The sequence below is a fragment of the Azolla caroliniana genome, unplaced genomic scaffold (genome assembly GCF_043228905.1).
Source record: "Azolla caroliniana isolate FFs.n. ecotype wild unplaced genomic scaffold, voAzoCaro1.0.p SCAF_18, whole genome shotgun sequence".
Classification (NCBI taxonomy): Eukaryota; Viridiplantae; Streptophyta; class Polypodiopsida; order Salviniales; family Salviniaceae; genus Azolla; species Azolla caroliniana.
Window position 1 is genome coordinate 943,666 of NW_028230453.1, and position 26,956 is coordinate 970,621.

Genomic DNA, 26,956 nt, shown 5'->3' on the forward strand with positions numbered 1-26,956 from the left:
GGGGGTGGTAATGGAGCAGATCAATATATATGACGAGATGAAAGAGCCTTATTGACCATGTGCCCATGGTCTCGACACTCCATGGTCTCGACACTCGGCCAAACATGTCCGTGGTGGTGTCTAAGGGATTCATTCCCATAGCCCAAGGAGACACATGGGTTCCTTCAACAAGAAGCAAGGAAGGAGATGGACCATGGCCTAATTAATGGCTTTCCTTCAACAAGAAGGAGACATGGCCATGGCCCACTCACAGACAGAGAGAGAGAGAGAGAGAGAACAGCTTGGCCTTTGAAGCTTTCTCCTTTGAATAGATCTCTGTTTATATATACATAAAATATTGAAATAGGTAGATCCAGGGCCGGCACAGCACAGAACAGAGCAGAACAGAACAGAACAGAAGCTCTTCTTTCTCCTCTTCTTCTACATGAAATCAATGAGTCTCTGAGAAGCTGGACCTAGAGCCAAATATTTTGTTGAGAAGAAGAGACAGCACCAGCAGCATCAGAGGAAGACGAATAAAGGAAGTAAATTGGTTTTGCAGATCAGGCAAAAAGGAAAATTTATTTTAAGAGGCCTCAAATCTAGGTTTACAGAGTAAATAAAGCTCCAGAAAAGACTGTTTGTTTAGGGTTACAGTGAAAGAAAGGTTCAGAATACGGTTACTGTGAGGTTTAGTTAATACTCAGCATTATTGGCTTCTTCTGTAGATCAATTAAGAAAAACATCAGAGAAAGGCTGCATTTTTTAGGGTTTCCGAAAATAGAGACTATCCAGAATTCGTTTACTCTGCAGATCAAGTAAGAAAGACTATTGCAGTTTTAGTGTTACAGAGAACATATCATACTCCATATATCCGTCACGGATAACCTAAGAGAATATCAGTGAAAAAGACTGAATTTTCAGATTTTCAGAACGAACCCAACTGTGTAAGAAGGAGAGCCTACATCTTTAGGATCGCAGATAGCAAACCCAATATTCAGACCTTGGTTTCTTATTCTAGGGTTGAAAATATGGCAAGTTTTGCACGAAGTTCTAGCTCAAGCGTGCGACCACCACCCAATAATCATCAAATTGATACTGTGGAAGGTCTACCTTCTCCTTTCCAAGAATTAGGTATGGAGTTTTCTAGAGAAGAGCTAAGAGAAACAGGTTATGAGATTTTTGCCTTAGCTTGCAGAGCAGCTTTTGGTTCTTCTGGAAGCAACATTGTCAAAGCAAAAAGTAGCTTAAATTTTGTATCACAACCTCCCCAAAAGACGCTAAAATCGCATGCTGCTAGCTCTATCAAGAAGGCTCTTGGATTGCCTTCCAAAAGGAGTAGTGAAAATGATAAAGAGAGAGAGAGGGAGAAAGAGAAGTCGCCAGTTGATATCATTAGGATGCAAATGGGCATCTCAGATCATACTGATACTCGGACAAGGAGAGCTTTGTCTCGAACAGCTGCTGGCCAGGTATGTACACAAACAATGAATTCTATTTAGAGTTTTTGCCATTGCTGCATGATCCATGGTGTAGGCTCGATCTCTGCGCCTGAAAAAGATTACCATTTGAAAAAAGGACACCCCCCCCCCCCCCTGCCCGTTGTGCATGGTTGCCTTTATGATCCATGAGCTCAGAGTAGTGTTCCGAAATATACGTCCATATGATGGCTTTGCAAGGATTTTTAAAGTTATGCTACCGAATTTATACATCTTAAGATCTTTATCTCCATAATACGAAATTTAGATATTGAGTTTCTCTAGAATTTGTCTTAAAAATTTCTATTCAAGTTCAGTTTTCTTTAAGCTTTAGCATTTCTCTTTGTTGTACACCAGGCGGGAAAGAATGTGGCTATGGTACTCCTCCCTTTGGAGCTTCTGCAGCAAATTAGGCTTGCTGATTTTGGAGATGTGAGAGAGTATCAACTGTGGCAGAAGCGTCAATTGAAGGCCCTTGAATTAGGTTTGCTTCTTCATCCATACATTAGCCTGAGCCAATCTGATAATGCTGCCCAGCAACGCCTGAGGAAAATCCTACATTCTAGCTTAGAAAAACCATTAGAAACAGGGAAAAACTCAGAAAGTATGCAAGCCCTTAGGAGTGCAGCTATGAGCTTAGCAAGCAGAACTGATGGTGGTGATGATGGGAAGAAGCTAGAAGTTTGTCATTGGGCTGATGGATTCCCTTTCAACCTTCATCTATACCAGACGATGTTATCTTGCTCGTTTGATAGAGCTGATGAAACAAATATTATAGATGAGGTTGATGATGTTATTGACGTGTTAAAGAAAACTTGGGGAATCCTAGGCATTACTCAAGCATTGCATAATGTGTGTTTCATGTGGGTACTCTTCCGCCAATTTATTGTGACTGGTCAAACTGAAGTAGATTTGCTGAAGGCCACCGAGAACCAGATGGGTGAAGTCACAAACGATGCCAAGGAAACGAAAGATCCTCAATACCTTTCAGTTTTAAGTACTGTTTTGACTTCAATACAAGCATGGTCAGAAAATAGATTATTTGCCTATCATGATACTTTCCCTACTGGAGCAAATGGGGCTATGGAGAATTTGCTTCCGGTTGCATTGAATGCTGCAAAAATCTTACATGAAGACATTGCCCATGAGTTCCGACGCCGGCGGAAGGAGGAAATAGATGTTAGCAGCAGTAGAATAGAGCTGTATGTCCGATCTTCTCTGAAGACTGCATTTGCACAGGTGCATATTTGAGAAGTTTCAAGAGTCTTTTCAGTCTTTTCCTGATATATACTTTGTTGGTCATTAATTAAGGCTGGATTTTAACCATGTTAGGCAATGGAGCAAGCTGATTCGAGAAGAAAATCCATGAATAGGAAGGGGCCTACTCCAGGACTTGTTGGTTTAGCTAATTGTACAATAGAATTGATAAGGGTTGAAAGAGAGAAGTTCAGCCCTGTGCTGAATAAATGGCACCCATTAGCTGCAAGTCTTGCTGCTGCTACTCTACACTCTTGTTTTAGCCGAGAGTTAAAACAGTATTTATCTGGTGTAAGTATTTTCACTGCCGAACTAACAGAGGTCTTGCAGTCAGCAGATCAGTTAGAGCAAGAGCTTGTGCAAATAGCAGTTGAAGGTGCTGTTGATTCGGATGATGGTGGTAAAAGGATTATTCGAGAAATGGTTCCTTTCGAAGCACAGACTACAATTATGTCTTTATCACGGAGCTGGATGCAGGAAAAGCTCAACCATCTTCGTGAATGGATTGAACGAAATGTTAATCAAGAGGTAACAAGAATTACTTTTCTCATGGAACATGGATATTTAGGCACATTAAGAGTGTTTGGTCGTATCTTCTTTCCTCAGGATTGGAATCCCCAAGCATTGCGGGAGCATTATGGTGCTTCGATTGTAGAGGTTTTCCGGTTGATTGAAGAGACTTTAGATTCCTTCTTTGCACTGCCCATGGCGGACCCTTCTTTGTTGCTTCCTGACCTGGTGCTAGGCCTAGATAGGGCACTACTCCGTTATGTAGTTGTCACAAGGAGTGGTTGTGGTAAGGCATCTAATTTGGTTAAAATTTAATTTGAGGTGCTGGTGTTACTAATCAGGTTTATGAATTATAGCTTCTGAAAATGTTGTGTTACCTATTTACAGGCTCTAAGAAGGATATAATTCCACAATTTCCACCACTCACCAGATGCAAAGAAACCAAGCTTCATTCAAGCTTTGGCGGATTGTGGAAGAAGAAAGACAAAAGTCCAACTCCTAACAGAAATAAAGGTCAAGAAAATGGCAGGCACAAAGTTGGATCTTTATCATCCAAGATATGTGTTCGTATCAATACCTTGCACCACATTCAGACACAAATTGATGCTCTTGAAACAAGAATTGCAAATGGCTGGAAGACAAACTCTGGTACTACGAAAAGCAGTAAGAAGGGGAGCAGGTCTCAAACTCAACCTCCACCTCAACAGAATGGCACTCATCTTCGATTTGAACAAACGCGCACAGGGGTTCAAGAGGCCATCCCATTGCTTTGTGAGATAGTTGTATATCATGTTGTTTTTCAAGATCTACGCTCAGAGTTTTGGGAAGGTTTATATTATGGGTCTGTTGCCCAAGCTCGGATAGAGCCAGTTATCCAATCACTCGAGTCCCAACTGGTTTTTATGTCAGAGACCATACACGAAAAACTAATAACACGTTTGATTTCCACCTTGATGAAGGTTAGCTTTGAGACATTACTAATGGTAATGCTTGCAGGGGGTCCTGGTAGAGTTTTCTATGTTAATGACGCTGAAATGCTCCATGAAGATTTCAATGCTTTGAAGGATCTTTTTAAAGCTGATGGAGAAGGCATACCCAGTGATGCAGTTGAAAAAGCTGCTAGGGTTGTGACTCAAGTTCTTCCTTTGTTTGCTTTAAGCACGATTGATCTCATACATAACTTTAGGCAATCTTTGCTAGAAGCACAAGGCCAAAATTCAAGTAAGTCTAGGATGCCTCTTCCTGAAACCACAGGTCAGTGGGGCCCAACTGATGCTAATACTTTGTTGCGTGTTCTCTGCCACCGGTCTGATCCAGCAGCTTCCAAGTTTTTGAAGAAGACATATGATCTACCTAAAAGTGGTTCAGTGATATATAATGCCAAATAGAGTAAGGTTCAGTTTTGAAATGTGAAGTACATATATCATCTGCGAGGTATATATTCCACAAGGGGTATGTTTGTAGAAGGCAGCTTTTGCCGCATTTGTATACTTTTATGAATCATATCCCATGAGCATTTATGGACTTCTTTGCTGATATGGTTATGAAGACCATGATTGAGACAACATTTCTTCAAACTCAGACAAAGTTGTTTGGAAACTGAGCTTTTGCATTTATAGCCCGGGAGAATTGTCTTCCATTGTGAAGAGTAGTTTCTGCTGTGCTGCAATATCTTGTTGATACAAGTAAAGAACCAGGACAGAAGACGCTGACATACTAATGCCAACAAGCTCATGGTTTTCTGATTGGGCAAAATCAAGTCTCCAATTAGGGGTTTTTTAGTGATGCATGCGCTGAGTAACTGAATGCATTTCTGTTTATCTTGTAATTCACATGGAAGAATATAGCAACAGCAATTGAAAATCTGTTAAAATGTAATAAAATAATCTTTGATTATTTTGGTTGCTATAGACGTTGGTATTGTATTTATACATGACATATAATTCAAAATACAGTTTTTTGTAATAATTCAAAAGCATTAAAAACAAGCAACATTTTTGCAGAGCTTTAAACCATTTTCAAAAGTACCATTTCAGAAGATACGGTTATATCTTAATATAGCTTCTTCTGAAACAGATAATTGAATTGTATGTTGTGTGGTGTTACCATCTCTATTCTTAATTTGCAGCTTCCTGGTGCAGGATTATGTGAAAATTGTGTTTTTTTCTCATCGTATTTGTTCATCTTGAATAAGTTGATCTCGTAAGATTCATTGAGATAATTCTGAAATAGGTAAGGCCTATGATGTGTTTGGGACCTAAGAAAGTTTTAATTGTTACATTCAATCCATTGATAATAACATCAAATAATATTTCTCACTTTTTGGTACCGCATGGGTTGACGGTTATTGCTAGCTAACATGTTTAGTTTGATAGACTGTTTGTAGCCACCCATGTAACATGAGTACTATATCCATTTACCTGCACATGTATATGGCCATGTATAGGACAAGAGCACTGGATCTGTCTATGCAATGCAATGATGGTAGAACGAAATTTTTTTTGCCTTCTGTTATCAGAGAAGTGCACATAGTTGGCCTTCTGTTATCACTTGATAGCTGTTGTAGGGACAACTTTTGGTCAAGAAACGGTGTATTATGTTCAATTGGTTTTCAATTTCTACCACCTTTGCTGCGTTTTTATACAATGCAAAATTCAAGTTCTTTTCGATGGTTTGTGCTGTTTTGTTGGGGTACTTTGGTATCAGTGTGATTTCTTTAGGAGGGATACAAAGATTTACCTTATGAAGTCATGCGTCCACCAAACAGCATCAATGAAAATGATTCTCAAGTCTACTGTACCAGATATTCCAAAATATCATGTAAACCTCTACCTATACTCAGACCATTGATACAGGGTACGTGTGCTAATTGGAACATAATCTAATCCACATGTATTGTTATCCACATGAATACATCCAAAAAATAGAGTAAAATTTCTCTATAATCCACTAAGGCAATAATAATTCAAGATTTAGAAACAAAGTGGCCTCTGCACCCAGGCATAAATCCTTCTATATGACAATATTTCATGCACCAGAATTATACATATGTGGTGTAATTTGTACACTGACTAGCGCTAATAGTTAGCAAAACCGGCTAAGACATAAATCCTTCTATATGACGAGATTTCAAGCAACAGAATTGTACACTCATTAGACCTAATAGATAGCAAAAAGGGCCAAGACTGTGTATAAACAGTCATATTTGTAGAAGCAAACGATATTATGGCATTTGCAACCATCCAAACCTAATCCTTGTGTATGCATAAAATTGATGAATAAATGGCAACAAGATCTAAATGGTGTGTTGTTAAAGCCTAACCCGATCAAGGCTCAGATTGATCACTGCATAGTACAAGAACCCCGTGCTTTTCACAGAGGGCTTGCTCCTGAACAGCATTCACAGCCATGCCATAGCTATACCGAAGAGGCATGGCACCCCAAAGACGATGGAAATCAGTGATACAATCACCCCTCCTCTTTCTATGTTGCTTTTTTGCACTCAATGCTGAGGTGCTCACCAGGTCAGCAGCATCAGACTGTACTGAATTGCGCGTATCACCATAGTCCCTTAGCTTTCCTTTTACGAGCAATGGCCCTTGGTTTGAGCTATTAGCCACAACAAAATTCATGGCGATGTCTTCACAGTTGCGTTCTTGATCAATGTACTCTCTGATACTAGGAGGCATTTCACATGCATATTTATACAAATAGTCCGTTGCTAGAACCATAGATTTTGTGAGCATGATAGAGTACCTGTCAGAATTTCATATAATATTAGCCACCAAGAAATTCATTGCAATAAATCTTCACATTTGCTTTCTTTATCAGCATATTCTCTGATACTATGGCATTTCACATGTTTAGAGTACAGGTTAAGTATGTAGTATAATACCCCACGACAAAACTCATGCCAAAATATTCAAAATTCCTTAATTAATAAACATACATTATGATACCATAGGGCACCTCATTGCCATTATGATACAAATAATCTGTATCTGAAATTATGATTTTATGAGCAAGATACAGTAAATTCATGTGAATTCATGGTTCCTTTCTTTATCGACATACTCTCTGATACCATACAGGATTTCACGTGTATAGTTACATAAGTCATTTGTAGTTTCCTTTTCATTACCACCATATTTCTGATACCATGTGTAACTATACAAAATCATCTGTACCTTTACTTTCTTTATAATCTCCAGCGCATTTCACATGTACAGTCATACAAAAATGTAGCTTTATCCTTTCTTTACCAAGACACTGCCTGATTATCATCCAAATATGTATCTTGATTGTCCTTTAAGTACATACTATACATTCGCATGTGGAGTTAAACAGAATGTAACTTTCCTTTCCTAAAAAACACGCTCTGTTATTTTTACCTTCTTTACCATCAATCAATCTGTAGCTATAACAGCCACAGGTCTTGTGAGCAATATAGATCGAAGAGTACCTGTCAGGATGAATGGTGTAGATCCATGACTTCATCTTCAAGTGATATTCGTGTGACCGAGGGAAGAATCCTACAATTCGGTCTTCATTCTGCTTCCAGATCTGAAATGCAAGCTTCAGATCATCGAGGTCCATGGTAATATCGTCATCACAGACCAACACGGCCCTTGTTCTGATATAAGAACGAGGAGAGAACCGTTCATTGAGGCTAGAAGAGGTCTGTCTGACGAGAAACACGGGCGATCCGAGAGAGACGAAGTCGGTTTGATTGAGAAGCATCCATGGGGTGGATGTATTCCCCCACAGGATATAGATGGAATGAACGACGGGAGAGACGGAGTAAGCGCGAGCGATCTGCTTCAGGAGAGAGAGGCGAGCTTCGGCGAATCCACTGATGAGGACAGAGATCTGATCGGAGATGAGCTTCCACGGGGGAGGGTAGAGGGTTCTGTCACAGAGATCGAGCCCTGAAGAAGAAGAAGAAGAAGAAGAAACAGAAGAAGGAAGAAGAAGGAGAAGGAGAAGGAGAAGGAGAGGCCATAGCCATGGGGCCATGGAGAGCTTCTAAGACATTTTATGTATAATCTTACTTACCGTTAAGAAGGAGGAAGAAGCCATAGCCATGGGGCCATGGGAAGCTTCTAAGACAATTTATGTATAGTCTTACTTAGTGTTAAGAAGGAAGAAGAAGAAGAAGCCATAGCCATGGGAAGCTTCTAAGACATTGTTATGCATTCTTACTTAGTGTTAGTGTTAGTGTTAGTGTTAGTGTTAATGTTAGTGCCTACGTGTATGTGTGGAAATATGGACATAGTTAGCATCCATGAGATGGGGTACATATTTCATTGGATAAGATCGAGACATGGATAAGATCGAGCCCATGTCTGGGAGTTTAACTCAAGTTCTCTTAGTTCTGTTACTTCCAATAATTCATCGTCGTCAACCTCCAGATCGGAACTTCCTTTAGCATCACCAATTTGCATAAAGAGATGTGAACAAGCATCATCGATCAATTGAGTGGTTTTGTGATGAATGGGTTGTGGCCATGGCTATCTATGAGATTTGATATGGTTTGGTACATAAATGGATATGGCTAGCTAGGTTTATCTATCGGGGTTTTGCAAAACAATATCATCATGTCATGTTTTTTTTAAAACCTTAGAGGATATCACTTTTTTATTTTGGCAATTGATGAGTTTGGACAATGACATGTAAAGCATTGGAAATTTTTTACGTTTTTATAAGATGACGTGAAACCCCGAAAAGGCCCGCTCTATCTAGTTGTCAAAACATTAATGTAAACATGTTGAATTTGTGGTAGACGCTACACCAATTATCTTCAAATGCGAATGTTACTCATAAATAGTGTCGTGTTGTGTTGTTGTTCAAGGTATCATGCAATGACAACATTAAAAGGCCTTCATGCGGCCATTATATTAGGACAATCAAAGCAAATTAGGTATATCCCTTGTCAAACTTCATTATGATAACGTGTTTTGTTTCTTGATTTCTATTAAGGTGGATAATGAAAGCAAAGGTAGCTCTTTTGAACTACGTTGCCATCACTTTCAACGTTAATTCACTCGTATGATAACAATGCTAATGGATTATTGAGTAATAATAGACTAAATGGACGTCCTTATATCTAGAGTTATTGCATGAGAACCTTCTCGTGAGTATGCCTTGGTTCAATGGATCATGGAGCTCACTATTCCATTCCAAGTTTTATGTGCGAAAAAGTCTAGTTCAGGTTTTTATGGGAAGGTCTTTTTATGGTTATTAGCTCGCTAGCATGTCTAGTTCTCTAATTCTATCATCACTAACACGTTAATGTATGTTGGCATGAATGTGTGCTCCTACAAGGATCCATATATTCTTCACACAAAATGTTCTTTCTATGTATTGACTTCATTTTCAATGAGTGTATCATCAACACAAAGTGCACACATGCACACACATTCGAAGATAAGTTAACTGATCCAAAATGTTGCGAAACAATGAGGGTGTTGGGACGTGCAACGAGCACACAAATAACACGACATGACCTCTACCACGCCGATGATTTGCATCGTACCAAGGCTTGCTTCAATTATTATTAGCATTATATCGATGTAATGCCAGCCTGCGGTAAGTGCCAATTCGAACACACACATGCACACACAAGTAGCGAGGAATCATAAAGAGCATGATTGGAACCAATGCACCACCGTCACATGATGCACATGATGTAGGATAGATATCACAGGTCGATATCTTTAGCATCCATAGAGAGGCCTTATATTGATCCATTGGACCTAGATAGATAGATACGGGCCACACGAGAGATTAGCCGACGGGACATGGATCGATGGGAGGTAGCTCATTCCACGATGTAATTCGTGAGTGCGTGTTTCGGAGATCAATCTCTATACATATGTATGTACAGATTTGGGTGTGTGTGGTCTCTAAAATCCAGAGGTTTTCTTTTTCTTTTTGTGCTTTTTCACCTTTTTTGGGGTGGGCCTGTGTGTGTGTTGGACATGTTTTGAGTGTAGAAACAGAAAACAGAAAACAGAAACACAGGAAGGAAAGGAGGAGAAGGAGAATGGCGATGGCGATGGCGATGGCGAGGAAGGCGACGATGGAGGAGGAGGAGGGGAAAAGGAAAGAAGAAGAAAAGGAATGAAAGAGAAATTGTAGCCAAGAGAATCGGGGGGGGGGGGGGGGATAGACGCCTGCTACTACAGACAACACACACAACACAGAGAGAGAGAGAGAGAAACAGACAGACAGACGAAGTTGAAGAAGGAGAAGAAGTAGGAGAAGAAGAAGGAGAAGGAGAAGACGACAACTCTCTCTCTCTCTCTCTCTCTCTCTCTTCCTTTCTTTTATTATCGCCAATCTATTCTATTTTCTTATCCTTTACTCCAATACATACACATACATACATTATACATACATACATAGATATATGTACGTATGTCTATGGGTTTGAGGGCCCCCCCATCTCCCTCTCCCTGTGCCTCTTGCGTCTCTGTGTGTGCGTAAAAACGGTGGCGCTCATACATATATTCCTCCTCCAATCCTTCGCGCAGCTTCGTCTTCTTCGATTCCTTCTTCTTCCATCGACATCGCTTCTGCTCACCAGGTAAATCATCCCATTCCTCTTTCTTGTCTTTCTGTTTCTTTCTTCTTCTGAGATATCTCCCCTCTGCTCACCAGGTAAATCGAGTAATCTATCTATCTATCTATCTTTCTTTCTTTTCCCTATTCCTTCTTCCTTCATCGCCTTCTGTATTAGTTGTGTTCGTTTGATTTTGTTTCTACCACCCCTTCGTTTGATTCTCTGCTCGGCTTCTTTTCTATTCAGTGAGGTAAATCTATCAGCCTTTCTCGCGTTATTCTTCTTCATTCCATTATTTCATCTGCTTTCATCTTCTACATCCCCTTTGATTACCAGATACAAATTGGTCCATTCCATTAGACATTTCTATATATTTATCAAGTTCTTCTTCTTTTATTTCCTAATTTCATTTCTTCTTCGATATCTCTTCTGCTCACCAGGTAAACCATCCTAATCAAGCTTTCTTTCTTTCCGCATTCCTTCTTCTTCTTCTTCTTCTCAATCCTTTATAGTACATAAGGTCCTGAAATCTCTTCCCTTCACCGTTGGCGCTATAATGGAAATCTTTCTTATCCTCTGATTTTCTCTGATCGAAGCTTCTTTTCATCTGTTTATTTCATGTTTGAAAAGACAAAATTCTCTGATTCCGTAACGGTAGTTCAAGTTCAACTCATCCACATCTCCCTTCCGCTCTTCAAAAGGAAGTTTTCATTCATATCTCTGTGATTTCTCAACCGACTTCTTCGGTTTGATAGAAAATTTCATCCTTCTATTTATTACTTTCCAATAGCAAACAAAAGAGCAAAATTATGTTTTGAAGAAACGGTAAAACTTATTCCTGTATTCTTAACAGAACATATTACGTTCCAATGTTTTTTCTTATTATTTCTGAGCTCTGTGAAGGCTTCCTAGTCCTCTCTGTCTTTTTAGGAACTATGTTACGTATGCTCGTCCCCCATTAGAATCGTAATTGTTTTTCCTTTCTTGATAAAAAATCATATTAAGGATAGAGATTTATTCTTATTATTTCTATTTAGGCTGTTTGAGTTTCTTCCTTTCTCGAAGGTTTCTATAGAAACCATTGCTTAGATTTTTGGTAGCTATACTTTTCTTTCTCTTTCTTTCTTCATGAAATTATACTATTTCTCTGCAGTTTTGTGTTTTTTATGAAGCTTCTTTCAATTTTATCCAGGAACTTTATTGTCTTTTAATTTAGCAAACAGTATGTGTGCTTTCTTCATAAGTTTATGCGAAGGCTTGAAATGATTACCTATTTTTTTCAAGTAACTTTGTCACATCTATATATTAATTTATTCGTTTATTTCCTCATGAAATCATAGGTTTGTTTTTGCAGATTTTGAAGTCTGTTTCGTGTAAGGATTTTTAAGCTTCTTTCATTTCAAAAGAATTTCATCCATTTGTTTTTCCTTCCTAACAGTATTCATTCTTCAAAAATTTATTGTTAAGGTTGCTGCGTTTATATAAAGCTTCTTTATTTTCAAGAAATTCTGAGGGAATGATAGTGAGGCTGCAACTTTGGATTGATTTCTTCTTTGTACAAGAGGAGTTTCATATCAAGCCTTTATATTTAGACTTCAGCCTTCCGTTTAAGTCTTTTAATGTTCTTTAGTGTCAAGAGTTTTTGAGGGAACGATTGCAAGGCGTTGAATTTTGATTGATTTTGTCGTTATCCAAGGGTATCCAAGGGTTTTCAAGCTAAGAGAAATCTCTTCTTAATGTTAATGTTGCTGCTTTTGTATAAAGCTTTTTTATTATCAAGCATTTTTGAGGCAATGATAGTGAAACAGTAACTTTTGATTGATTTCTTCTTTGTTCAAGGCTTTTCAATTTTAGAGAAATTTCATCTTATGCCTGCATATTTTGACTTCTGCATTTCTTGTTAAATCTGTGAAGTTTCTTTATTTTCAAGAAACTTTATCTGTTTATTTATTAAAGCTGCAGGTTATGGTTTCTGCTTCATTTAAAGACTCTTAAGCGTCTGTATTTTCCAGAAATTTCATCCGTTTGCTCTTCTGATGGCAGTTAATGTTTTCATTCTTCTTGTTCGACATGTTTGCATGGATGAGGTTGCGGCTTTTCATATGTTTTCTTGGAGGATAGACATATTTTCATTCCTACATTGCTTCAGTAGACATATTCTTTCTTCATTAATTCAGCAGCCATTTTCTTTTCCTCATTAATTCATTTAGTCTCTTGGTTTGAAACAACATTGTGTTTTATGTTTCCATGATCGACAGAATATTTTTTCTTGCTTTTGGATGGGGATTGAATTGCTTTCAAGAAACTTTATCTGTTTGTTCATGGATTTGGTATTATGGCTGCAGATTATGGTTCCTGCTTCATTTAAGGACTCTTTAAGTTCTGTTTTCTCCAGAATTTCATCCGTTTGCTCTTCTACTGACAGTTAGTGTTATCGTTCTTCTTGGTTGACATGGTTGCAAGATGAGATTGCGGCTTTTCATATGTTTTCTAGAAGGATAGACATATTTGCTTTCCTACATTGCCTCAGTAGACCTCTTTTCCTCATTAGTTCAGCAGCCATTTTCTTTTCCTCATTAATTCTCTTGATTTGAATCAACATTGTGTTTTATGTTTCCATGACCGACATAATATTTTTTCCTCCTTTCAATCTTCAGTAGTTCAGTTAGACTCTTAACTTGAATCAGCCTTTGTTCATGTGATATATGGTTCCGTGAATGAATCAGGATTTTCCTTGCATTTAGGTGGGTATAGACCTTATTCATGAATCCCATCAAGGTTGTAGAAACTGCACCCATTTACCCTCCCAACCGAGCCCCTTTTTGTGATTTATAGCTTCATAAGTGATTAGTTATTGTTTTGTTTTCGTTTGCGCATAGTAATATTTCTCGCTATTTATCAATGCTGTATGAACTATCCTGCTGGTCTCTTGGTTAGATATCAATATTTCTTCTTGAGATACAGGCATTTTCCTTTGTTTTTGTATGGAAATGGACAAACATTTTCTTTGTAATGTTGAAGAGAGCAGGAAAACCTGAAGAGATCTTTTGATGTAGGTAGTTTTGGGAAGAATCAAGAGAAGATGGGGAGAGCCTTTAAGATTGTTATCCTGGGAGGAGGAGTTGCTGCTGGATATGGGGCTCTAGAGTTTGTCAAACATGGCATCCACCATGGTGAACTTTGCATCATCTCAGAAGAATCAGTATGGTTTCTTGCAGTTTTTAACACCTGTCCTATTTTGTTCTATGCTGGATGAAGATTCCTCATTATTTCCCTTTCTTTACGTAGGTGGCTCCATATGAACGACCAGCCTTAAGTAAGGGATGCTTACTGCCAGAAGGTATATATTTATGCACTCACGCACATAGACACACATTCTTTGGTTTATAGTGAATTTTGTTTCAAATAATGAATTCTCCATGTTCAGCCTTTACCAAACTGTCAAATTGAATTGCAAGTCAATTTGCTTTTCACCAGCATTATATTATTTCTCTGAGGTCTTCCTCAATTCTTCAATGTATTGATCATGTCAGTTAGCATAACAACCCTGACAGAAAATCCAAGTGATTTGCTGTATATTACTGTTACTATATATGCTGATATTTCTCGAAACACACTCATGTAAGTTGAATTGGCTCTAAACTACTGTATGTCACTGCATTTTATTGTGTCGATTAATCTCTTGCTGATGTTCTATATATTGTTGCATTTGATCATTTCTTATTAATCGGCTTGGCTATATACTGCAATATGTGATCCCTGATATATTTTCGTTCGTGTTCTTCACATGTGAATTTATGGTGAATCATTGTACTTTGTTGCATGATATCTCCTGGAACCCTGATCTATTCTGAAGCACGAGTTACTTTAGTTATAGGAAGCTTAAGACTCCCACTACTGCATCATAAAGGTACCAAAAACGTATTTTTCCTCTCTTTTGCAGGAGCTGCAACTTTACCATCTTTCCATACGTGTGTTGGGGTTGGGGCTGAACGATTAACTCCAAAGTGGTATAAAGACAATGGTAATTGTGGCAATTGTATTTTTATATTCAACAATAATAGGTTATTATTAAATTGCTTACCCAAATGCCCTTGGACAACCCATGGAAGATGGAATGAATTGACTGTAATTGCTGAAGTATTTCACGCAAGTATATGTGTTTGGGGCTGAGCAACAGTATCTAGGGTAATGATGAAAACTCAAGGGAATTTGGGAAAGATAAAGAAAAACCCAGGAAGTATTTAGAATTTTTTTCCGTAGCTAGAATTATGATATTGGGGGAGTAATCCTATTCTTTTGTTCTTCTGAAGGAATTGAACTTGTCCTAAGCACTCGTGTGAAGTCTTTGGACATAAGAATGAAGACTCTATTGACTGCAGCTGGAGAAACAATTTCATATAAAACGCTTATCATAGCCACAGGTGCTCGAGTATGTCTGAATGCATCCCTATTCTGCCATTTTTCTTATAAGAACACTATACTTCCGGGGCACTTTCCTCTTTTAATACTATTAATTGTCTTTCCGCTACTTTTTTGTAATCATATAAATTCCAGGTCTTAAAACTGGAGGAATTTGGTGTAACTGGAGCAGATGCAAAGAATATATGTTATCTTCGCAATCTAAATGATGCTAATAAACTTGTGGAAGTTATGGCATCTTGCCGAGGCAAGAAGGCTGTTGTGATTGGTGGCGGATACATTGGTATGGAATGTGCTGCAGCTTTGGTGGCAAATAAGATCATCGTAACAATGGTATTTCCAGAAGCACATTGCAGTGAGTCATCTTCTATCTCTAAGCATTCAAAATAGAATGTGTATATTTAATGTGCCATTTCTCTTCCATACTTTTGCTAAATAATACTGTTTTTTCTTCCATAATTTGCTACATCTGGTGCTGGTTGTTAGTGGCCCGTCTCTTCACACCGGAGATAGCATCCTTCTATGAGGACTACTACATGCAGAAAGGTGTGCAGTTCATCAAAGGCAATGTCATGTCTTCTTTTGAGTGCGATTCTGAAAAAAAGGTTTGTGTATGATTTAAGTGTCTTCCTTCTCTGGGTCCCATCCATTAAAGTTATTCTTAATCTTTGATGTATCCCACGTTTAAGCCTTCCCTTATGGATTTCATTTATATGTATCTCATACAGTAAGCAGTTAATTCTCCAATGAATTTTCCTTCTAGATCTCATATATTATGCCTTTTCTCCTTCCATTGATTCTATATATTAAGCATTTTGTCCCATTGATCACATGTAGTAAGCTCTTCCTCATGAGGATTCTGGATTCCATATAATAAGCTTTTATTTGCATATATGATCACACATATTGTAGTAACCATGTTTCCCTATGGATTCTGAGTTCCATGTAATAAGCTTTTATAGATCCTATGTATTAGAAGGCTTGTGTATTTAAGATTTTATTGGATGGTTGATGTATTAATCTTATTCACTTATGGATCCCATTTATTAATCTTTTGAAGATGATAGAATTTTGAGATTGTTAATCATGATCACTTCAAACGGTATTGTCTTGGTGGTGAGCAGGTAAGTGCAGTTATACTTAAGGATGGAACACGAGTGGAAGCTGACATGGTAGTTGTGGGTGTGGGTATACGACCAAATATCGGTTTATTTGAGGGACAACTTGCATTAGAGAAAGGGGGCATAAAAGTCAATGGCAAGATGCAAACAAGTAATTCTTCTGTTTATGCTGTTGGCGATGTTGTAGCCTTTCCTTTGAAATTATATGGAGATGTGAGAAGATTAGAACACGTTGATCATGCACGTAAATCGGCAGCCCATGCTGTCCAGGCCATAATGACACCTGAAAAAGTTCATGATTATGATTATCTCCCATATTTCTACTCTCGAGTCTTTACACTCTCGTGGCAATTCTATGGAGATAATGTTGGTGAATGTATCCTATTTGGCAAGCAAAGTGAGAAGAAATTTGGTGCTTATTGGGTTGACAAAGGGGTGTTGGTGGGGGCTTTCCTTGAAGGTGGAAATAAAGATGAATATGCAGCACTTGAAATGGTAGCAAGATTGAAGCCACCAATCAAAGATAAGGAAATGCTTATTCAACAAGGCTTATCTTTTCCCTTCTCTCTTAGGGAGGCTTCTAATAGCCATTCTTCTCTTATATCATCGGTAGCTGAGAGGAGTCATATGCTTTTAGAGCATCCTTCATCCTTCACTATTCAAGTCTATGGTGGGATTGCTGTCGCCGTGGGTGTGAGCTTATTTGCCTTTTGGTATGGGAAGAGGAGACAGAGATGGTAAGAGAGGTGAATTGAAACTTTTTTTTTTCTAACTGCATCAGGAATGAGGTTCACGCAAGAGCAAAAAAAGGTAGCAAACGGGTTGTTGGTTTTTGATTGATTCTGGATCTAAATTCAAGAATGGGTTTGTGTCGAAAAAACGAATGTAAAGTTAAGGTGGTGATGACCTATGCAAAAAAAATGTAATACTAAACAATTATGGGCACTACGGGTTTTTATTTGATTAGTTATCGATTCATTTTTTAAACCAACTCTGTATTGTGACGTTGTGAATTATATTTTGACTGTTTATTACATCATGTATTGATTGGATTGTTATGTTCCTAGTTATTCACGTTTCAGAATTATAAATGACTTCTTCAATCTGACTTTGTTCTTGCTAGTCTCTGTTCACACCTGTTCATATTAACAAATGATTTGTTCCAGTAAATGATTCAGTATTAGAACAAGCTGAAATTCCACCAATGGATATGATTCCATTTTTGGACAACCAGTGCTTCCCTTTGAAAGAACTTTAGAAAGGTAGCTGGGTATGCATCTAGGACAATTCATGAGCCATTTTTAGACATGGGGATAGTACATTTTATTTTGCTTTGTTAGGGGTCGAGATTTCCAAGTCAATTTAAATGGAGTCACAATACCAAACCTAAAGCATAAAAACAGATATAGAGCAACTCATTATGGTGAATGCAGTGACCTAGTATTTGGAAGCAATAGGTTGTAATGTTGTTGTACCTTTTGGGGTATGAAGAATGTAAAGTGCTAACTAAATATATTTAGTAATCCATATTAGAGTCTACATATGCACTTGCAATGCAAGTTGTTATATGCTTTGTGAGTTTTTAAATGTTGCTAGCAAATTAGCTTGGACATGGTGGTGGAATGAACTATGAGTGTTGTTTGGGTTTCATTGCACTCTTATCACCATGAAGGGAGGGAATCATTAAGAAAATGATTTTTTTGGAAGTGGTGTCTGTTAAAAACAAGTATAATTTCTTTGCACTTAGAGTTTTCTTTATAAGGAAGATAGCGATGTCACATAACATGAAGTCACTTGTCATTTATATAGTGGAGATCAACATGCGCACTTGGATGAATAGGTAGGTATTCAAGGTAAGGGAAACAACCAAGGATTTGTCAATGCATGCTTAGAGACTAATTTTACTAAATTGGGAAAATGATGAGATTATGCTTGTAATGTCTTTTGTTAAATATGAGCTCATAATCATATCAACATGTGATGAAGCACATAAATATACTTTAGAAATCCTATAATTACCAAACTTTATCTAATATAACGTTTGAGAGAAATTATGGAAGTATGCTTGTCCATTTTTCAAAATTACCAAAATATCCCTTGGTATATATTTCATTACGTTGGTTCCAAAATGGGTATCTTGAAATTGTTGGATTAGAAGCTTAATTCACTAAAAACAATCCGATTATGGGCATGTCTTAGGTTAGTTGGATTAGAAACTTAATTCGTTAAAGTTTATGCTTCTTAGTAGAAATTGGGCATTAAGTTTTTTTTTTTCTAGTTAGAAAATGCCCTAATTGAGATACTATGTTTTTTAATTTGCTAATGTACTTTTTTGGGTTTAGGTTTTGATTGTAGTATAGTAATTGGTTTTTAATTTTGTGATTAGGACCTCAATATGGGATATATGGAAGTACTAGTGAAAATAAAGAGGAAAGCTTTCAAAATCATGTCAGTACATGTGATCACATTTATAAGATTTTTTCCGATTGCAAACCCTTCTCTTGTTTTTAATAAAATCCAATGTGTATAAGCATATTTTCTCTATTTTTGGAAAATATGCAAGCATATCTTTAGAACCTAATATGTATAATAAACCTCTATATCTATAAGCAAACCCCTCATGTTTATGGAAACTCCATATCACAACCCCCACTCATTTTTAAACGAACTTTGATATCTATAAACATATATTTGTGTAGTTTTTAGAGCCAAAATCCGTCCCTCCTTTAACATTTTGAACTTTGCTCACTTGATGAAACTTACAAAATATCATGGATCTCAATTGTATGGTTACTTTTGGTGAGATTTGATATAGAAAACATGTTTTCTTGCGCTAAACTCAAGTATATATTATTACAAAGATCCTACATAGAATCATACATAGCTCCTATCATTATATAATATACTACTATGTAAAGTGATTGATTCATGAAAATTTTGTTGGGGACAAAAGCTTGAGTTTGAAGTGACATTTGGAACACAAAGATGCCAAGTGTTCTTAGGAAGTTATGACAAGTATATAGGAAATGAATAGAGATCCTTACACAAATGATAGCACTATAGAGTTTGCTTACTAAAATACACTACTGTTGAAGGCATGATACACACATAATATCAATATCATACAGTATATTATGGCTGTTTAACATATGGTAACATGATAATTATGTGTATGACATTATAAATGATTCTTTTCTTTGATAAGAAATCTAGAGCATGGAGAAAAGTGCAAAAGTAGAGACCCCGCTAGGAAAACCTTTATAATAGCATTGTATAGATTGTGTTATTTAGGCAAAGCGGCAAACATTCGCATGTTTGGGTGCAAGGACACCTAATTTGCATTTTTGTTAGAGGTTCATTTCGTGAATCTTAAAATGCATGGTTTATGAGGGGCTACATCTTTCTCATTCATTTATGTTTTGCTTCATGTGTTATTATTATTTTTCTATCTTTCAATGTAGTTCTTGTTATGTAGAAAACATTTGGCCAAGCAATTGTGGTACCATGCCTACAACAAATGATGTCGTCTCACGACCAACATTTGAAGTGATATTTTTCGGTAAGCAGATTTCTGTAAACATTATTAGAAAAGCATTAAGCACACTAAAAAAGAATAAATGATGTTGTCTCATGACCAACATTTGAAGTGATATTTTTCAGTAAGTAGATTTGTGTAAACATTATTTAGAAAAGCATTAAGCACACTAAAAAAGAACAAGTTTTTACCAACCATGTAAATTTCTGCTTGTCTTGAAGACTATCTAATTAGAGCCTTATTGTGGAAGGACATTTATTTTTCATATTCCATGGGGATAATCTCCATTTTTACGTCATGAAAGTTGATATGAGATGTTCTAGAGAATTCCTAAAGGAGTCCAACGAATCAATCTATCAACTTAGTGAAGAAAAACATATGCCTTTCAAGTTTTGGAGGGTTTCTTGGGTGTGATATGAATCAAAACGGTCAATAGATGGATGCCCCCATCCTTGCCCATAAAACCACGTACACGCACACGCACACGCACACACCACCTCTTGTCCTCTCTTGGTAACTATAAACTACCACGCTCACCATTATACCCTAAACATTACTTATTTATTTGCTTTTGAATAAGCTACATAAACCATATTGAAGAGCCCATATAAATAATTGGACGCCCCCACTAATTTACTCTTCAATATGTTTATGTTGTAGTCGTTCCACTCTATTTATTGCTAGTAAAACTATGTTAAAGTAAAAGTAGCTTGTTTGCTTTAATGAATTGATCAAGCTTGCATGTATATTTCACATAAATCTACAGCCTTAATATCTACCTTTAGAGTTCTATACCATCTCCCCCCCCCCCCCCCAAAAAAAAAAAAACTACATTCCCATTAGTTAGGAGATTTTTACATAAAGAATATACAAGAATCAGGAATCAACCTCTGCCCGAGTTTAAGAATATGAGACTGTGTACATTTAATGTAAGAAGGTATCTAGCGTTATAACGTAGTGGCGGTGGCGTTCAACGAAGGGAAGGTGGGAGGAGAGTAGGAAACAACTAGTGTGAGGGCTGGTAGTTCCACCTCGGGTCATTTCCTCCTTGTGTCACCATCGGCGTGTTCCTCCATTTCAGCTAAAAGCGGAAGTGGGTAGTGACCACGTCGTCGGAGTAGCTGCAAACCTCGTCCAACTGCCCTCGTAGGTAGCTGATAATCGTGAACCCAAATATCCATGATCAAGCTTTATACCATCTTGTTAATAGTGTTGTTTTGTTTAGGGTTTAGGGTAATGGCTATATTTCTAAAGGTTTTCTCACTAAAACTACATTTATTGTTCTAGTTAGCATAGCTTGAAGTTAATGTTGAATAGTGTTAACCAATTTGAAGCTAATGCTGACTATTAACTTATTGAATTACATGATTATGTAATAGACCTAGATGATACCTTGTATCCTCCAAGCAATGGCCTTATGCGAGCATGTGTGGATCACATAAGAGGTTGGTTTGATCTTAATTAGTCTATAAATGTATTATTCATCGGCATACAAATATTTCAAATTTGTTCGATCAACATATTCTCATCCTCATTGCACACATGTATGATTCGCTATACTACTAGAGCATTATATATGCATCAAGAAACCGCCTCATTGCTCATAAATGATCGACGTCTAATAACATGTACTATACCTTTTGTATAAATTGTAGAGAACAAAACACAAAAGTACCTCTAACATTTGGCATATTTATGAGGACACTTATAACTTCAAACTTTTACCATAATGCTTATCTATATGCAGTATTTTGTAGGCATACCCTATTCAGAAAACTCAAGAATATGAAACATGTTAGGGGTATTTTGTGTTTTTTTTCGTAAATGTAGTGTGTATATTTGTGTATTCATGATGGTTTGTTTTTGGAACCTAGAATATCTTGTCCAAAATCTAGGATTCAAGCTTCCCCAAGCTGCAAAGTTTAGTGCTGACCTATATGCAACCTATGGCTCTACTTTGGCTGGCCTTGTGGTAAGAATCAAGATTGTCCAAAGGACCATGTTGGAATATATAAATGTCTACCCTTATATTCTCAACCTTTAAGCTACTTTAACAACTAAAATCAATTTGATATTCAAAACATTTAAAGATTTTAGTTTGGGAATTCTTTCAGGCTAAAGGATACAAGTGTGACTATATTGAATACAACAGGTTTGAATTAGATCCTTTACAGTTACGTGATAAAAACAATCTTTTGAACATTGTTGTTTAGATTTGGTTTAATCGCGTCCCTATTTGTTAGATTTATCCATGGAAATTTGCCTTATGAGGTGCTACAGCCTGACCCAACTCTAAGAACCTTGCTTTTGAGCATGCCACAAAGAAGGATAGTGAGTGGGCATAAATAAATATTGGAAATGATCCATACGGATGGAGAATAAGTTGGGCATAATTAGTCATCTTCATTTCACACTCTTGAGAGTAGATTTGTTATTTAGGTATTTACAAATGGAGATAAAGATCATGCTCACACGGCATTGACAAATATGGGAATTAAGGATTGCTTTGAAGAAGTGATATGCTTTGAAACCCTTAACTCTTTGACAAACAACTTCAACAATTCAAAGCCAATAGTTTGCAAACCCTCAATGGAGGCATTCAAACGTGCAATCGAAATTGCAAAGGTCGATGCGGACAAAATAGTATGTATTTGCAAAGGCCTTCAAACCATTGAGTTCCACATACTAACACATACAAAGAATTAACCAAATGCATGCTTTGCTTATTTGAGAACAATCATATATAATTGGTAATTGATAATGGTCATTTCATAAATAACATAGTAACGTTACTGCACTCCAATGTTTCATGATAACTTTCTTGTTTTTGCATCAAATTGATCCTAATTGTTTCGACTTCTTTCATTCATAGCTTTTTCTCGATGACAATTTGCACAATATTAAGACTGCAAAAGCTGCCCGCATGTGGACTTGTGTGGTATTGTTATCTTAAACTAAATTTTGCTTTAAAAGTTTGGACAGTTGTAGTTATGCCAAGATATATATATTTACTTATGTTTGGAATCATGTTTAATAAAGGTTGGAACAAAGGAAAAAGTGGAAGGGGCTGATTATGCTATAGAGAAGATCCAGGATGTCAAGCAAGCAATACCGGAAATATGGGATACAAGGAAAACTCTATCCATATATGCCATCATTAGAATGATTTGCACATTTATCATTGCCAAATTCCAATCTATCTTCGGCTCTCCAAGAAGAATGTCTTTCTAAAACTAGCAGCATATTGATGATTTATCTATGTATATAATAATAAAAAAACTGTCAGCAGTTGTTGAATATTTCTTATAATTTGTTAGTAGTTACTGCAAACATACTGCAGGAGCGTTTTAAAGGACCTCGGTCTGCCTCCTTTGAGCAGCAAAAGAGGGTTCCTTACACATATGTTATGTGTGTGTGAAAAGAGAGAGATATTGATTTATTTGTTAAATTAGGTCTTTGTCCAGACATACAGACAATCAAATGGGACCGTCCATTAAGATTCATATCCTTGGGACACTCAATCGGTGGTGTCAAGGCCTTTCACATCATCATTTAGTCTTAATGCTTGGTGACACTCTTTTCATATAAGCAAGGCCTACATGCACCTTACTTGCTGTTTTTTTTGGTTCTTTGATCTTTACACATTGATGCTGTTGATGATGCATTCAAGGAAGCTCTTCATTACTGATACTGCTTCTTTATCTAGAAAGCACAAAACAGCAAAACATGTTGATAAGCTACTCTGACCTATACATAGCACTTAAAATTTAGAAGTTTTAAGGGTATTGATATCTGTTTTATCAATCAATCTAGCAAAACATGTTGATAAGCTACTCTGACCTATACATAGCACTTAAACTTTAGAAGTTTCAAGGTATTGATATCTGTTTTATCAATCAATCTATCAATCTACGTATCTTTCAATCAATCCATCCATCCATCAACATCTATCTATCAATCCATCCATCTATACCTATCTAATATATGCATGTGTGTATCTTATGGAACATAATGTCTCATTAAGGTTACCGAGCTTTGGTACAGTATGCTTTGCCCCATGGCGTATCACTATGGGGTCTTTGAAAGCCAGCACAAGCTTTTCATTGGCAGGTTTCAAAAAGTCGTTTTCACCTGGAATTCACATTGTCTTCCAATCAATTCATTATAAGCTTCCCATTTACCTATTTCATAAAAAAAAAATCCATTTTGCTTTAGCTCAAAACCACAAAATCACTCAATCCATCACTTTCACCTATTAAATGCACAGACGGGCAGTTGATAGGTTCAGAATAGCAATCTTTCCATTGATGGTCACCAATAAGCATTCCGCCAGAGATAATAATAACGCAACGCAATGGTGGAAGGGATGTGAGTGCTAGACCCTGAATGAAACACCCATAATAACCATAGCAAAAAAGAAGTTAGGAAAAAAAACATTGATGTATGCAGATGAGAAACAATTTCTCATATACTTTTACCTGTTGCTGCATACCTGCAAGCGCCGCTGAGAGAAACGCACCCTACAAAAAATTACATAGATAGATAGAAAATGAGAAAAATAAATAAAGAAAGAAAGATCAACATCTTTGAAAGAGGCTGAAATGGCCTACGAGACCCAAACGAGAATTACATATTAATCTTTTGTGAGTAGTAACTTCAACATTCAACATTATAATTTTCTGCTGTACATATTAAGAAGAAGTGTTGCATGCATGTGTTACCATATCGATGTTTACAGTAGACAAATTACATTAGATTAGAATGTATGGCTGTGAGATTGAGATATAGCGTGTGAGCGATCAGGAAGATCAAGCTCCTCAACAGAGGTGCGTGATTGTAATTAACATATACATAATCATATCAATCAATACAACTTACCTATCAACATCTTTGATTGGTTGAGAAGTGTGATTGTAATAAACATATACATAATAATATCAATCAATACAACTTACCTATCAACATCTCTGTTTTGCTGAGGAGCATGATTGTAATCAACATATACTAATCATATCAATCAATACAACTTACCTATCAACATCTTTGATTGGTTGAGAAACGTGATTGTAATAAACATATACATAATCATATCAATCAATACAACTTACCTATCAACATCTCTGTTTTGCTGAGGAGCATGATTGTAATCAACATATACATAATCATATCAATCAATACAACTTACCTATCAACATCTTTGATTTGTTGAGCATGATTGTAATCAACATATACATAACCATATATCAATCAATACAACTTACCTATCAACATCTTTGATTATTGTAAAGCTTTATTTTTACCTGATTGGAACTTTTGTTAGTAGCATAAACATGAGAAATTTACCTGAGAAAATCCGAGTAGTCCATCGAAAGGGCCATAAGTTTCCATGTAATTGCTTATGAAATCTATGCATTTGTCCAGATCCTTGAATGTGTTAACGTCTCCATTCTACAAGCGGAGAAGGAAAAAGAAGGACGTCTTACAAAGCACAAGTTGAATTATTGAAGAATGATGACTCTAGGGGATTGACAAAGCCTACCCTTTCACATTGAAACCACTCATAATAAGGTGGGTCAAAGAAACCTTCAACGCTGGATTTTCCACGAGCATCAAATGGAGCATTTGGAAAGACCTGCAAACATTCATTTCTCCTCCTCATAAAAACCCTAAATTTGAGTGAGTGAGTATGTATGAAAGGGAGCTGTTGCAATGAGAAATTCAAATCTGAACCTATACAACACATATACTTATCAAGCCACATATTAGAACCCGAAATCTAATCAGACTAGATATAATGTTTATTTATCATCAAAGTTTGTAATGCAGATAAATTTAAACACATGCAAACATCACCCCCTCTCTATGATATAACTCTTATTGAGGGATAAAAGAAGATACATGGAAGTCTTTTAAGAGGCCAAAGTGATCTATGAGACCAAATGGGAGATTACATCTTAAAATGATGAAGGGAGACTGAATATTACCCATCTATGGAATGGGAATCTGGGATTGAGCCCGTTATAAGGGTCAAACTCGGTTCTCTCAATTTTATGACAAGTTTGCTGTTACAGTCCAAACCACATTGATTTGAATTTATTGCAAATATATATTTATCATCAAACCAGAATAATACCGATTCAATCAAGCATTTGATTAGTTTGGGCTAAGGCTGAATGTTAAAATATCGAAAATGATGAATGACTTTGGATTGTTGACGCTACTTTAAAAAACTATTTGTTAGACATGATCCTCAACCTAAAAAAAATCAATCAAAAAACTCTCTAAAAATCTAAAACTAATCAAACCACAACATCAAAGAAACTTGAATACCAAATGAAAATCTAACCAAAAACCTCATTTGTCCACTTAAAGATAGCTTCAATCTAAACCCTGAATCAAACAAATCCTATGTACTCTCAATCCAAACCTAAATAAAAAAATCATAGATATAGAAGGAAGCACTCCAAAGTAACGCTGGTTTTTTCTTTGATTTCATCAAAAGGGTGTGAAATGAATTAAATATTTAATTAACTAATTTAAGTATATATGAAAGAGGACATGCATGGGCCACCGCATACCAGGTCATGAGACTGAAGAAGGGAGGAATCCCATTTGGAGAGCTGGGCTTGTAAAATGCTCCCACTGGTCCTGGATCCATGGAGGCACAGGATTCGGAGCTTGCTGTGGTGTTGATGCAGAGAGGGAGGAAGAGGAGAAGAGGAAAGATTCATGGCTACAGCTTCTTTCTTCTTTCTTCTTTCTTCTTCTTCCTATTGAGATTTATCACTATGATGAGATGTGGTGCTTTTTTATGTTTTGCTTTTCTTATGGGGTGTGCGTGTTGCTCGTGTATGAGGTCTAGCGATCGAATCGCAGGGGCACGGACGGTGCACGGTCCGTAGCCGAGGCCCCATGCGATCTGCACCGTCCGATCTACATAATAAGAAAAAGTGCGGGCTCAAAAAAAAAGCTAACAGCCCATTGTCACCTCATGGTGACAAGCCCCCGACTCAAAATCTTTTGACATCATAAACTTCACAAAAAACTTAAAAAGCTATATGTAAAAGTAATAAATTGAAAGTGAATGGTC

General features: G+C 36.9%; 5 protein-coding genes across 8 annotated transcripts; 3 read left to right on the forward strand and 2 right to left on the reverse strand.

The window, feature by feature from the left end:
- Nucleotides 1-368: 368 nt before the first annotated feature.
- Nucleotides 369-5,120, forward strand: LOC147851962 (protein unc-13 homolog). Its single transcript, XM_087333840.1, has 5 exons — nt 369-1,451; nt 1,815-2,696; nt 2,790-3,242; nt 3,321-3,510; nt 3,612-5,120. The coding sequence occupies exons 1-5, from the start codon at nt 1,011-1,013 to the stop codon at nt 4,610-4,612; spliced, it is 2,967 nt and encodes a 988-aa protein (XP_087189966.1). The 5' UTR covers nt 369-1,010; the 3' UTR covers nt 4,613-5,120.
- A 1,103-nt stretch (nt 5,121-6,223) lies between these two features.
- LOC147851963 (Nucleotide-diphospho-sugar transferases superfamily protein) lies at nt 6,224-8,428 on the reverse strand. The gene is made up of 2 exons (XM_087334335.1): nt 7,687-8,428; nt 6,224-6,980 (listed from the first exon to the last, which is right to left on the reverse strand). Exons 1-2 carry the CDS (start codon nt 8,238-8,240, stop codon nt 6,551-6,553), a joined length of 984 nt encoding a protein of 327 aa, XP_087190461.1. The 5' UTR covers nt 8,241-8,428; the 3' UTR covers nt 6,224-6,550.
- A 2,253-nt stretch (nt 8,429-10,681) lies between these two features.
- On the forward strand, nt 10,682-17,365 carry MDAR4 (monodehydroascorbate reductase 4). 2 transcript variants are annotated; one of them, XM_087333859.1, is made up of 8 exons: nt 10,682-10,812; nt 13,845-13,990; nt 14,077-14,128; nt 14,732-14,812; nt 15,102-15,220; nt 15,346-15,565; nt 15,697-15,815; nt 16,335-17,365. In XM_087333859.1, the coding sequence occupies exons 2-8, from the start codon at nt 13,871-13,873 to the stop codon at nt 17,070-17,072; spliced, it is 1,449 nt and encodes a 482-aa protein (XP_087189985.1). In that variant the 5' UTR covers nt 10,682-10,812; nt 13,845-13,870; the 3' UTR covers nt 17,073-17,365. The 2 variants fall into 2 exon arrangements, with proteins under 2 accessions (XP_087189985.1, XP_087189986.1); XM_087333860.1 differs by having other exon boundaries at nt 10,716-10,812; nt 13,849-13,990.
- A 1,712-nt stretch (nt 17,366-19,077) lies between these two features.
- LOC147851965 (uncharacterized protein C24B11.05-like) lies at nt 19,078-23,165 on the forward strand. Of its 3 annotated transcripts, none has more exons than XM_087333864.1 (9): nt 19,078-19,684; nt 19,793-19,890; nt 21,246-21,311; nt 21,741-21,838; nt 21,981-22,023; nt 22,115-22,197; nt 22,306-22,509; nt 22,739-22,804; nt 22,906-23,165. In XM_087333864.1, the coding sequence occupies exons 2-9, from the start codon at nt 19,836-19,838 to the stop codon at nt 23,095-23,097; spliced, it is 807 nt and encodes a 268-aa protein (XP_087189990.1). In that variant the 5' UTR covers nt 19,078-19,684; nt 19,793-19,835; the 3' UTR covers nt 23,098-23,165. The 3 variants fall into 3 exon arrangements, with proteins under 3 accessions (XP_087189990.1, XP_087189988.1, XP_087189989.1); XM_087333862.1 differs by having other exon boundaries at nt 19,411-19,684; nt 21,981-22,018; nt 22,110-22,197; XM_087333863.1 differs by having other exon boundaries at nt 19,411-19,684; nt 19,807-19,890; nt 21,981-22,018; nt 22,110-22,197.
- Nucleotides 23,016-26,635, reverse strand: LOC147851966 (alpha/beta-Hydrolases superfamily protein). Its single transcript, XM_087333865.1, has 7 exons — nt 26,445-26,635; nt 25,406-25,498; nt 25,210-25,314; nt 24,345-24,386; nt 24,119-24,248; nt 23,896-23,997; nt 23,016-23,568 (listed from the first exon to the last, which is right to left on the reverse strand). Exons 1-7 carry the CDS (start codon nt 26,595-26,597, stop codon nt 23,504-23,506), a joined length of 690 nt encoding a protein of 229 aa, XP_087189991.1. The 5' UTR covers nt 26,598-26,635; the 3' UTR covers nt 23,016-23,503.
- Between the last annotated feature and the right edge of the window lie 321 nt (nt 26,636-26,956).

Bases quoted from the DNA above. Each gene is read 5' to 3' on its own strand.
- LOC147851962 (XM_087333840.1), top strand. From the start codon at position 1,011: ATGGCAAGTTTTGCACGAAGTTCTAGCTCAAGCGTGCGACCACCACCC. The intron at 2,697-2,789 runs GTGCATATTTGA...TAACCATGTTAG, and splicing joins TGAAGACTGCATTTGCACAG to GCAATGGAGCAAGCTGATTC. The intron at 3,243-3,320 runs GTAACAAGAATT...TTCTTTCCTCAG, and splicing joins AACGAAATGTTAATCAAGAG to GATTGGAATCCCCAAGCATT.
- LOC147851963 (XM_087334335.1), bottom strand. From the start codon at position 8,240: ATGGCCCCATGGCTATGGCCTCTCCTTCTCCTTCTCCTTCTCCTTCTT. The intron at 6,981-7,686 runs GTACTCTTCGAT...AAATTCTGACAG, and splicing joins TACACCATTCATCCTGACAG to GTACTCTATCATGCTCACAA.
- MDAR4 (XM_087333859.1), top strand. From the start codon at position 13,871: ATGGGGAGAGCCTTTAAGATTGTTATCCTGGGAGGAGGAGTTGCTGCT. The intron at 14,129-14,731 runs GTATATATTTAT...TCTCTTTTGCAG, and splicing joins GGGATGCTTACTGCCAGAAG to GAGCTGCAACTTTACCATCT. The intron at 15,816-16,334 runs GTTTGTGTATGA...GGTGGTGAGCAG, and splicing joins AGTGCGATTCTGAAAAAAAG to GTAAGTGCAGTTATACTTAA.
- LOC147851965 (XM_087333864.1), top strand. From the start codon at position 19,836: ATGCCTACAACAAATGATGTCGTCTCACGACCAACATTTGAAGTGATA. The intron at 19,891-21,245 runs GTAAGCAGATTT...ATTATGTAATAG, and splicing joins ATTTGAAGTGATATTTTTCG to ACCTAGATGATACCTTGTAT. The intron at 22,198-22,305 runs GTGAGTGGGCAT...TTTGTTATTTAG, and splicing joins GCATGCCACAAAGAAGGATA to GTATTTACAAATGGAGATAA.
- LOC147851966 (XM_087333865.1), bottom strand. From the start codon at position 26,597: ATGAATCTTTCCTCTTCTCCTCTTCCTCCCTCTCTGCATCAACACCAC. The intron at 23,998-24,118 runs GTGAAAGTGATG...TGTGAATTCCAG, and splicing joins CCCGTCTGTGCATTTAATAG to GTGAAAACGACTTTTTGAAA. The intron at 23,569-23,895 runs GTAACCTTAATG...TGTGCTTTCTAG, and splicing joins GCATACTGTACCAAAGCTCG to ATAAAGAAGCAGTATCAGTA.